This window comes from Alternaria dauci, chromosome 10 (genome assembly GCF_042100115.1).
Source record: "Alternaria dauci strain A2016 chromosome 10, whole genome shotgun sequence".
NCBI lineage: Eukaryota > Fungi > Ascomycota > Dothideomycetes > Pleosporales > Pleosporaceae > Alternaria > Alternaria dauci.
In genome coordinates this window covers 1,344,451-1,355,448 of record NC_091281.1, presented here as the reverse complement: position 1 = coordinate 1,355,448, position 10,998 = coordinate 1,344,451, and the positions used below count along the sequence as shown (strand labels likewise).

Here is a 10,998-nt window from a genome sequence, read left to right as displayed (position 1 = left end):
TCCGTTACAATTGTCGAAACAGTAGCAACGTGACCAAGGATTATAAAAGTAGATATCGGTGCGCAATCTCCTTGGCGAGTCCATATCGCACTGACTGGTCGACAGTACAGCAGGACGCCGACGAAGGTTACGAGGAAGGACGCCCATGTCGTGGCTAGTAGCGCGTATACGACGATGCGTAGCCTAGGCTTTGTCGCAGTGACGAGCAGGATTGTCGTGCAGATAGATGACTTGACGGTCGCGAGCGCGGTCACATACACGAGGATCCAGATCATGTAGAACTTTATCGCTTCGCTTGAGTGCCATGCATCGAGATACTCGTCTCGTCTGCCCAGGCCGACGAAGAGAGCTCTTATTGCCAAGGAGGTAGTAGCAGTGTAGAATACCTAGCAACCGAAATGAGCAAGCATTCGGAAGCAACTATACTCCTGTCCCACCCCCTGCGTAAGAAGTGACTTACAGCGCCGGCAACCATGAAGCCATCATCTAGCCTGAAGAGGCTTCTCGAAAGCCGTACATACGTTCTTAGTGAGATGGCAATCAGGGATAGTCCAAAGAAGGTGCATGATATTACCATAATAGCGAGGGGTAGACCATGGAGGCGCGAGTAATCCCGTTCCACAGATACGAATGGCGAAAACATTGGGCAGGTCAACTCATAACCCCCACGAGAAGAAACATGCTGTTTAACATATCAGCTTTCAACAAACTGACTCCCGGCTCTGTGATATTAGGTTTGCGCTGAGTCGGCGGCTCCGCTTCTACGAGCTAGCTTGTTCGGGCGACTGAATTTGAACACAAGGTTTAAAGTTGCAGTAATTAGACCGAATTCGGAAACGTTTGTTAAGATCGAAACCGGGCCGTTGGATCGTTCCGACTATAACTGCCGCGCCGACATGTCAGGCCGACATCTAATCCATACATTTGGGAAAGCAAAGCGTGGAAAGTCCTTCGCGATGACATACTGAAGCGCTGTGATTCGATGTGGTTGCACAATCCGATGCTAAGGTACTCGATCTCACAAGATCCCAGCATATCAGACGATCGTTACCCTCACACCTCTATTCTCCTTCGTCATAGGCACAAACATATCGTGGTCATATTTTACGTCCTCCTCAGTCGTATCCGACAATCGCATCTGCGGCAGAACACGCAGTACCAGTGCAGCCAGACACAAATTAAGCTCACACAAAGCCAAACTGCAAGATCAATGTTAGGAACCGTCTGCCAGATCTATACGGATGTGTTGCACTTACTTCATGCCCAAACAAGAACGACTTCCCTTTGAGAAGGCCAACATACTACGCTCAGCTTCTTTTCTCCTGTTGTTGTTCTCGTCTAGCCATCGTTCGGGAGCAAAGGTGTAGGAATCGGGGAAAGCGCGTTCGTTATGGTGGGTGACGTAAGCTGACATGCCGATAGCATAGCCTTTGGGAATAACATATTCGAGAGTCTTCTTGTTCCACTCTCCGCGGTAGAGTAGGCTTTCTTCAGTCGGCACACGGGCAGTACGGCTAGAGACCCCATAGGACAATCTCAAACCTTCTTGAATGACGGCTCCAAGATAAGGTAGCGTTTCCAGCTCGGCCCACCATAAGTTCCTCGGGTCATCTACGACCGTTTTTAGTTCTGCGGTGAGCTTGGCAAGAATCTCCGGCTTGGTCAATAGATGATAAGTCATAACTGCCAGCGCCCAACTTGTAGTCTCCGTACCAGCACCCAGCACAGCCTGCGCCTCTTCGGACAGACGCTGGGGCTCCTTGTCCAAAAGCTCGAGATCAGATTGCAAAAGACTGGCGAAAATCGTTGGTCGGTCATACGTAATCCCGGCATCCATGTCCTCCTTGGCCTTGCGTACTTTGGCCGGCAGATCAATCTGCAACGTCTTGACCATGAGCGCAATATCCTTGGGCAAGTAATCAACAAACGCCGCCGCCAACTTGGTACTAGCTTTCGTCCAAGGGAAGAAACGGAACACAAAAACAGGACGCAGGATCGAAGCCGTCGGTTCTCTGAAATTAGGGAACCAGCCTGGTTGATCGAGAAACCCGAAGCTCTCGCCGAAACTGTAACCGGATATCGCGTCGGAGGTGAAGCAGCTGTATGCCATGGTGACGTCGAACGGCTTGTTGTCACCTGATTGCCGAAGGAGCTTGTCGCAGAGCTTTTGGACTCCAGCAAGAAGCTCAGGTTCGAGTCGCGTGATCATTGCGCGGGAGAAGAACTTTGCTAAGGGGATGCGGCGGAGACGGTGGATGTCGTGGTCTACGGTTCCAAAACCGGCTTCTCCGAGACTGTGCAATGGTCAGCTGGAAGTCGTGGGTTGAAGGGATATGAGAGACTTGCGCTGACCCATTGATCTGGTGCACAGGCTTATCGCGCTTTCGACCGCCGACGGCGTAGATTTCGTCGGCGAAGCTGATGTCGTCGCAGTGGATTTCGTTGGGGTTGATGCGGATGATGGGTCCTAGATGTCAAATCAGCTCCTGTACCGGCATACACTGTCAACTCATCTACTCACCGTATACCTTGTGCATGCGTGCGATCTCCTTTGTATAGCAGCCGAACCTAATGACATCGTGGTAGAACTCAGGCAGATACGTCGCTGCCGCTAATCGTGGTCCAGGGATCGAGCTCAACGGATGAAAGGGCGAAATGTTGTAGATGGCCTCCAGAAACTTGTATGCCAGCCAAATACCTGCAAGGCCCAGCACGTAGCCCACTGGAGGAATCCATGATCCCGACGTCGAACGAACACCTTCCGAGTCCATTTTGGAGAACAGTACAAGAAAGAAACCTCTGTTCTCACAGGAGAACACATTGCATTTACACTATTTCCTATTCGTACAGAGAGACAACGCTATTGTACCGAGCTGCAGGGTCTGAAGCGTGTCTGCGGCAGAACCTGCGTATCTAAGTGGGGTGAAGTCGCTGGGCAAAGCGGGAACACGGTTAATACACGTTAGACGTTACGGTTATTCGGGAGCGAGCGGTTTCCGCGCGAATACCGACATGTGATAGAGTAGTGAGGCGGGACACGATACGCAAAAGGTTGGTGTAGAGGTTGGAAATGAGGGTCCAGACTTGTGCGTGCGGAGTGGAGCCGGTTTCGAGTCAGGTGAGCTAATGTTTCCGATCTAGACTTAGTCGCCCTCGAGTTGACGCAGCAAAGACTGGTATGTGGCTATTTTCATCTCACGGTTAATATCTGAAGGGCCGTTCGGTAGCGAAACAGTGAATTCGATGCAAGGGTTTGCCAGAAGAAAAACAGTTTTGTTGTCATTCATCATGCTCGTGCGCAAGGCTTGCAAGGTTCCGTGCGTCTCATGCTTCGTCGACCTCGAACGTGTCATCCAGTTTTACATGTCCTGGTCCATCAAATCTCTTTGTTCTGCCTTCAGGACGACCTTGGTTGAGGTGTAACCATCTTTCCTCTCGCCGCAAGCGCAAGCCAGCCTGCGATAAGGCAAGCCCCGCCGATCGGCGTGACAGGCCCCAAAGACTTGTACTTCTTGGCATCCAGCACCAGTAGGTATATGCTTCCAGAGAACATAGTCATGCCCGCAGTGAAGAGTGCCATTGCGATTGTGTTACCCGGTGCGACGACGGAGGTCATGGTCAGAACGACGGAGTGAACAAGCTATTCGAGTCGTTAGTAGGAGTCCATGGGCACGAGGATGCGGTGTGCGAAGAGGGGCATGCATTGGTGAAGCGGGGGGCAAATGTACCTGGTATTGAGCAGCGGTTCCCCAGCTCGCGATGAGCGCTGGATCTCTAATCCGTTGCTTCAGCCCATGCGCCCCGAAAGCGCCGAGCGCAACGCTCGAAGCACCGAGCAGCGTGCCGATTGTCCAGAATGGTGACATGGAACTGTAGGTTGTGCCGTACGATCTGCTGCTGCTGTAGCCGGACTCGTAGATGGGATCGTGCGATCGGGATTTGCGAGATGACGAGGATGAAGATTTCTTGGACGAAGACATAACCGCAAGTGAGTGTTGTATGGGGGGTGGAGTGAGGTGGGAGCGCAGGTTTCACAGAGCGAGAGCCGCGGTCTGCGGAGTCTCGGAGGTGTGCGTTGTCTGATTGGTCTGTGCACACAAAGACGGAATAGGGAGCGCATGAAGGTTGTACATTTGTGTTGGTATCGTAGATGCTGAAGTTTGCATCCTCCTATATTTTCAACGCCATAACGCCGTTCTCATGCAATTGAGTTGCCGCGTGTCGCACGAAAGATGCGACCAGATTGACGCGCACAACGTCCCATCGTCCGGCATCTAGTCCGAGTCGATTTCCATGACTTCTCCGTCTGCCTGTCTCTGTGGTGTTGCCTTCATTGCACTTGTAGTGGCCTTTCTCTTCCCTTTCCCGCTCTTCTGTTGTGCCTCCTTTATCTCCTCTTCGGAGATCAGGGCGCCGTCGACACGCAGGAAACCCTTGCCCTTGCCCTTTCCATCCATTCTACCATCAACGTCTCGTATCCTCACACGCAATTCTCCTTCAACCTTTTCGCCATCTCCATTCACCCACCAGCCTCCTTCATCCGACAATCGCCCATCCCAACCCTTCTTCATGTGACCGGCTTCTTCCGAGTGCCACGACCAGTCTGAGGGCAGACATTCCTTGAGTATGCTAACGGGGAAGGTGTTGAGATGTGCGAGCGTAAGGTGCGTCTTCGCCTGGTCCGTAATATGAGCGGTCAGGTAAGCATTTCGCGTTGGGCGCCACACAATGAAGGATGCAGTGACCCAGAGGAATGGCGCTGCGTACTCGTCGACGTGTCTGAGTAGTAGAGGCTCTGCAGGCGCATCATCGGAGCTGGACTCGCTTTGCTGTGGTGATTTTGACTTTTTGGATTTCGAGGCTGGTGCGGATGGTGGTGTGCTGCTCAACTCGACATCTTCGTATGCGAGGACTACACCCTTCGCAGGCGGGAAGTATGTGAGGAGTAGTGGTGATAGTACGGTCGCGCACACTGCTGAGAAGGGATCTGCGAGACACGACGGCGGGATGCTGACGTATTGCGATATACGCTCAGTGTAGAATAGGGAATCATCTCCGCTCTGTGTTGGAGCCATTTTTGGGGAAGCGTAAGCAAAGTCTGAGGTGCAATGTGGTTTGCGATCGCGTCGTCGCGGATGTGCTGAGCTTGGAAAAAAGTTGGAGATGTCGGCGTGTGAAGATACCGACATGTGGGGTACAGTGCTAGGACGAATTCGGCTAGCGACAACCAGCACGCAGCATTGAGAAGTGAAAGTAGCATAAAATCTAGATTAAAAACGCTTCATGACAGCGTGCATGTCTTCTGGTATGTTTTCCGATCTATAAGCAAGTTCAACGCCAAATGTCGCTACACCAGATCAGGCCTCGTTTGTATGATGTTCATGCCGATGCCAATGTTGAGCTCGCCTAGGACCTTTGTTTTACAATTGATTTCGTAGCAAATCCGGAACCCCTCATCTTCTGGGCTTCTCTGCTTCCTTCCGCTGAAGCTTGGTAACAACACGCTGCAGAGCTGTCTTGATCTCACCCTTCTTGAACTGCGACAAGTCGTAGTAGTTTGGTGAAATGTCCTGGCAGATGTTAGTATCACAGTTAACAACCAAGGTATGAGGACAACTCACCAATAGCCATTCAGGCTTGACCGAGGTCACTGTGCGGATATAGTTCTTGGTTGTCAAAACAAACTCGTTGTAGATGACCCATTCGCTGTCCTCCGCAAGAACAGTGCTAGGGTGCAAGAGAACGTTCTGCTCGTCCTTGACAGTAATGTAGCTCTTGCCGTTGCCATCGCGCTTGGCGACTTGCATGAAGAAGCCAGCCACGAGTGCACGCTGAATGTTCTCGTAGTACTTTTTGTTTTCAAATGGTGTTGACATGAGTTCAAGTTCCTCGCGCTCCATTATGCGCTTGAGTTGAAGACGGACGTTGTCGGCTTGCTGCAAGGCTCGGTAGGAGAGGAAATGGTCGTGGCACCACTGCTTCGGGTTTGCTTGTGCTTCTTCGCTCTTGAATGCGTGGTAGACATTCAGCATGGTAAGCTGGTCGCCCTTGGGATGCGCAAAAAGCTCCTTCATCTCATCTGCTCGCTTTCGGTTGTTGGCCGGGCGGACAAAGATTTGGGGCACCGAGAGTAGCGCAGTAAGCGACAAAATCTCATTTGAGCAGTAGAACTCGGGTGATGTGATGAGCATGACGGCCAATGCGGGGTCCAGGGGAAACTGCGAGGCAAGCGCTCCAAGTGTGGTGAGCTCACCTTCGTCGTCGAGACATGCCAGATAGTTGAGCTCCTCCAAGGCACGCATCAGCGTCTCTGGCGCAGGCGGGTCCATGAGATCGAAGTGTACCAGATCATCGACTCCAAGTTTCTTCAACTCCAGAACGGTGCTTGCCAAGTTCGATCGCAGAATTTCGGGGTAGGTCTGTTCGATGAGCTCCTTCTTGAAAGCCTGCTCAGTGTACAAACGGAAGCATTTACCAGGCCGCGTACGTCCTGCACGACCAGCTCGCTGTTGGGCAGAGGCCTTGGAGATGGGCGAAACCAGGAGAGATTCGACACGGATACGAGGGTTGTACACCTTTTGCTTGCTGAAACCAGGGTCCACGACGTAAACGATACCGTCAATAGTGAGAGACGTCTCAGCGATGTTGGTGGAGACGATGACCTTGCGCCCAGGACGACCGCCTGGAGTTGAAGGAGGAGGCGCAGGGCTGAAGATCTTCTGCTGTTGTGCGGGCGGCAGAGTTCCGTACAGCGGGTATACCACGAGCGGACCAGCACCGCCTTCCCGAGAAAGGTCCTGGGCCTCGAGGTTGATCTTCCTGCATGCGTCCTCAATCTCTTCTTCACCAGTCAAGAACAGCAGAATATCGCCCTCGGGTTCGGTGGCGTGGATCTGGAGGACGGTGCGTAGGGCGGCTTCGACGTAGTCTCGCTCGGGCGCGGGTGTGTAGAAGACCTCGACGGGGTGGGTTCGTCCGGGCACGGCGAGCAGCGGGGCGTTGTGGAAGTACTTTTGGAACTTGGTGGCGTCGAGCGTGGCGCTCATGATGATGAGCTTGAGGTCGGGCCGCCTCAGGACGACCTCCTTCAGCAGGCCCATGAGGATATCTGTCGCCAGGGTCCTCTCGTGGGCTTCGTCGAGGATGATGGTGCTGTAACGAGTAAGGTTGTGGTCGTTCATGGCCTCGCGCAACAGCATTCCGTCAGTCATGTACTTGAGGATGGTGTTGGGCCCCGTCTTGTCTTCGAAACGGATGCTGTATCCGACCTCCTCGCCGAGCTCGACGTCCATTTCCTCAGCCACACGCTGGGCGACGGACATGGCAGCGACACGACGTGGCTGGGTGCAGGCCACCATCTTCGCATTCTCCTGCGGCAGGTCGTCGAAGAGGACAAACTGGGGGATCTGCGTCGTCTTTCCGGAACCCGTCTCACCGACGAAGACGAGGATCTGCGACTCCTGGTAGAGCTTGAGGAACTCGTCGCGCTGCTGGTGGACGGGCAGGTCCCGCCTCTTGTTGAGGATGCTCATGTACTTGCTCGAGAGAGGGCGGCCGGTGAAGGCGTTGTTGGGGCCGTCTTCGGCGGCGTTTGCCTGGGCCGTCGTCGTCGCATGGCGCTTGAAGCCCTGGAGTGCGGTGCCGGTGCCGCTGTACTCGCTCTTGACGGCCTTGTCGTCGTCCCAGTGCGCCAGGTAGGGATTCGCCGCTGCGTCCGTTTTGCCCTGGCCGTTGGACTCGGTCTTGACCCGCTTGACGCGGGCACTGTCGTCGTCGCCGTACTCGCGCTTAGTCATGGCAGTCATGGTGGTGAATGGGCGTTGTGGGCGGCGTCGTGGGCGGCGGCGCGTGTAAAAGGCGACTGCAATGGCCGTCCCAGAAAAAGTTATGCGACGGGCCCAGGGAGCTCCACTTACCGCGACTTCTCGAGCTTGGCGCGAACGACGACAGGCTGCAAGGCACCACAGCAGAATCCACACGCCGCCATGTAGTCGATGATATATTTCTCCACCTCGAGTGGCCCCCTTTCTTCCTGTCCAGCGCCATACCCGCCGCTGTCGTCACCCTCACCCTCCCCTGTCTCGCGCGCGCCCCAGCACTGCATTCGCGACTGTGCTGACCCCGCGGTAGTCCGCAACATCCACCAACTTTTCGCCCGCCCGACCAAAATATTCCCATATTGGCCCGAAGAGCCCCCGGCTCTGATATGGACTACTCGGACGGCATGGACGAGTCGGCCCCCGTCTTTTACATTGGCCAGCACGAGTCGAAGCGGACCCTACAGGTCTCGCCCGAATTGGTCCAGCATGCCCAAGATCTCGGGGTAAGTGTCTCCACGCACTCGGCAGGACCCTGGCTGACAACCCGACAGTATGATATGCTTACTACCACCATCACCAACGACCACTTCCAGAACCGCGTCTTGGGCCTCCTCAACTCCTACACCCAGACCCTCGCCGAGTCGCAAGACCAGCCCCTGCCCTTGATACCGGCCTTGGACAACTTTGACACACCACTTACTCCCAACGACATCATCGGCCAGCTGGTAGCCTTTACCAGCTCCTGGATTGACCTGTCCTCGCCAGACCCAATCATCTCGCATTTGTCCCGCCAAGTCTTCCATCTCGAGGTTGCCTATGCTGCTTTCTGTGGTGTTACCAATCTCGTCATCCCTGGGCCAAGACTCGCCCACGGACAGACGGGCGTATCTCAGTATGCTCGATCTATCAAAGAAGCGCTCGTCACTGGATCCTACATTCAGCTGCACATCCAGATGCCCATGGACGGAAGACAGCCAGACTCCAGCAGCGACGACATGGGAGACCTAGCTCGCTTCGCAAGGCCCGAGTTCGAAGCGAGCAGTGAGACGAAGAGCGTTGACTCTTGGAGCTCATGGGACGCTTGGAACACCATCAGGTCCATCTGCAAGCACCACAACCGATTGTCAGTCATGCTCGATCTCCCGCGTCGCCTTCCATCCTTGGCCGTCCAGTCACGCTGGTTCTCCGAGCCTGTAAGACTACTCAACCTCCTCGCCTCGTCTTTCCTTGTCAATGCTCGCCAATCCTTTGTCCTCTCAAAAGCGCACCAGGTCTTCATCTTCCGTTGCATGCGCTTGCAGCGTGGACCTTGGCTACTCATCTCGGATGTCGGGCCACTACCAGGCATCGATGACCCGGACATGATCATGTCATACTCTACAGGCCATCTGTCTCCTCGTACAGTAGAGGATGCACCGAGCCCCGGGGCTTCACCCATGGCCGCCCCAACTCCAGCTGAAGCAGCCGAGATTGCAAAGAAGACATCCAAAAAGAGCAGTAGCAGCAACGACCCAACTCCTCACCTGAGCTACGTACGCTATCTGCAGCGCAACCAGCCACCCAAGAGCCAAATCGAACGGTTCGGCGGTGGGTTCCAGGACTATCTACAGAGCCCATTGCAACCCCTGACGGACAATCTCGAATCTATTACATACGAGGTGTTTGAGAAGGATCCGATCAAGTATGCGTGGTACGAGCGAGCGATTGCGCAGGCGCTGAAAGATTGGCACACCGAGCAAAGACCCACTAGTTCCGACAACGGCGCTGTTGTTGTCGCCGTTGTAGGATCGGGTCGTGGTCCTCTTGTCACGCGTGCGCTCAACGCCAGCGCGAGCTCCGGAGTCCCTGTCAAGGTCTATGCGATCGAAAAGAACCCAAACGCGTACGTACTGCTGCAACGGCACAACATCGAGACATGGGGCGGACGTGTCACTGTTGTCAAAACGGATATGCGAGCCTGGAAAGGCCCAACACAGCCAGACGGTACTTTCGGCAAAGTAGACATTCTCGTCAGTGAGCTCCTTGGATCTTTTGCCGACAACGAACTGTCTCCCGAGTGTCTCGATGGCGTCCAGCACGTCTTAAACCCAAATCACGGAATCTCGATCCCGTCCAGCTACACTGCACACTTCACTCCCATCTCGACTCCCAAGCTTTGGTCCGATCTGTATACTAGGAGCACCAGTGTCGACCCAAATGCTTTCGACATCCCGTGGGTGGTCATGTTGACACAGTTTGACTACCTCTCGACCGAGTCCCAAGAAACATTCGCTTCTCAACAACTAAGCAACGGCACCAAGATGCAGCACTTCAACCTTGAAGCGCCTCTTACACCCAACGTGCGAACAGCATGGGAGTTTACTCATCCCCTCCCACCTTCTGTTCTAGCACAGTCCTCGCTGCGCAAGGGCGGTTCGGCAGTGGGTGGCGGAGGCGGCTTCAGCGGCGGCGACGGCGCAAACGAGCACAACCTGCGCTACTGCAAAATTGCATTCCCTATCCAAGAACCCGGCGTCTGTCACGGTCTCGGCGCGTACTTTGAAACTGTGCTCTACAGCGGGTCTGAAGGACCTGTGGAACTGAGCACGAACCCTGTGACTATGGAGCAGAAGAGCAAGGATATGATTTCTTGGTTTCCCATCTTGTTCCCGCTCAAGGTATGTTATCCGTTCAGAAATGATGATGCATAGAGGACGAGGACTAACGTCATGCGTAGAACCCCATGCAGCTTCCTGCAAACTCAGAGGTTGAAGTCAGTTTCTGGCGACAGACGGATGATCGCAAGGTGTGGTATGAGTGGCTTGTTGAGAGCTACATGACGGTCAACGGACAGAGGATACGGCTGAGTGTATCTGATCTTCACTCGAGCAAGTCTAATGGCTGCATGATGTGAGGGGGAGTGTTGAAAGTGTTCTCTTAGTGTCCGCTAGATACCACCTCATCCGCAGGACAAAAAGCTGCTGATTACCCCTGCTTTACCAGTTCTATACCAGGGCCATGTCACAGTCACGCGTAACACTACTGCAGTGCCACAACGACAGGCTGGTGCACGAGGAGCGCATTATCAGCGTCATGCAGCTTTACGACGAGATACCAAAGGCGCTCAACGCCAGAGTTCAGGATATCGCTTATGATTCGTGGTATCTCAAACTGAAAATAGTTCTCCTTTGCGCCATGA

At 54.1% G+C, this 10,998-nt stretch overlaps 5 protein-coding genes across 5 annotated transcripts; 1 reads left to right on the top strand and 4 right to left on the bottom strand.

Annotated features, from left to right (window-relative positions):
• Positions 1-1,252: 1,252 nt before the first annotated feature.
• Positions 1,253-2,771, bottom strand: ACET3X_009865 (uncharacterized protein; the record flags this gene model as incomplete). The annotated part of the gene is made up of 3 exons (XM_069456027.1): positions 1,253-2,294; positions 2,347-2,467; positions 2,522-2,771. The coding sequence occupies 3 exons, from the start codon at positions 2,769-2,771 to the stop codon at positions 1,253-1,255; spliced, it is 1,413 nt and encodes a 470-aa protein (XP_069302698.1).
• Positions 2,772-3,280: 509 nt separating this feature from the next.
• On the bottom strand, positions 3,281-4,006 carry ACET3X_009864 (uncharacterized protein). Its single transcript, XM_069456026.1, has 2 exons — positions 3,729-4,006; positions 3,281-3,640 (listed from the first exon to the last, which is right to left on the bottom strand). The coding sequence occupies exons 1-2, from the start codon at positions 3,978-3,980 to the stop codon at positions 3,398-3,400; spliced, it is 495 nt and encodes a 164-aa protein (XP_069302697.1). The 5' UTR covers positions 3,981-4,006; the 3' UTR covers positions 3,281-3,397.
• Positions 4,007-4,274: 268 nt separating this feature from the next.
• On the bottom strand, positions 4,275-5,075 carry ACET3X_009863 (uncharacterized protein; the record flags this gene model as incomplete). Its single annotated transcript, XM_069456025.1, has 1 exon — positions 4,275-5,075. One exon carries the CDS (start codon positions 5,073-5,075, stop codon positions 4,275-4,277), a length of 801 nt encoding a protein of 266 aa, XP_069302696.1.
• Positions 5,076-5,453: 378 nt separating this feature from the next.
• Positions 5,454-7,805, bottom strand: ACET3X_009862 (uncharacterized protein; the record flags this gene model as incomplete). Its single annotated transcript, XM_069456024.1, has 2 exons — positions 5,454-5,570; positions 5,622-7,805. The coding sequence occupies 2 exons, from the start codon at positions 7,803-7,805 to the stop codon at positions 5,454-5,456; spliced, it is 2,301 nt and encodes a 766-aa protein (XP_069302695.1).
• A 195-nt stretch (positions 7,806-8,000) lies between these two features.
• Positions 8,001-10,756, top strand: ACET3X_009861 (uncharacterized protein). Its single transcript, XM_069456023.1, has 3 exons — positions 8,001-8,323; positions 8,372-10,477; positions 10,537-10,756. Exons 1-3 carry the CDS (start codon positions 8,207-8,209, stop codon positions 10,711-10,713), a joined length of 2,400 nt encoding a protein of 799 aa, XP_069302694.1. The 5' UTR covers positions 8,001-8,206; the 3' UTR covers positions 10,714-10,756.
• Positions 10,757-10,998: the final 242 nt, after the last annotated feature.

What these genes read in the sequence shown, in the direction of transcription:
- ACET3X_009864 (XM_069456026.1), bottom strand. Translation starts at nt 3,980, where the DNA reads ATGTCTTCGTCCAAGAAATCTTCATCCTCGTCATCTCGCAAATCCCGA. An exon ending in GAACCGCTGCTCAATACCAG is followed by an intron (nt 3,641 to 3,728) that starts GTACATTTGCCC and finishes CGACTCGAATAG; the next exon opens with CTTGTTCACTCCGTCGTTCT.
- ACET3X_009861 (XM_069456023.1), top strand. Translation starts at nt 8,207, where the DNA reads ATGGACTACTCGGACGGCATGGACGAGTCGGCCCCCGTCTTTTACATT. An exon ending in AGCATGCCCAAGATCTCGGG is followed by an intron (nt 8,324 to 8,371) that starts GTAAGTGTCTCC and finishes ACAACCCGACAG; the next exon opens with TATGATATGCTTACTACCAC. An exon ending in CCATCTTGTTCCCGCTCAAG is followed by an intron (nt 10,478 to 10,536) that starts GTATGTTATCCG and finishes CGTCATGCGTAG; the next exon opens with AACCCCATGCAGCTTCCTGC.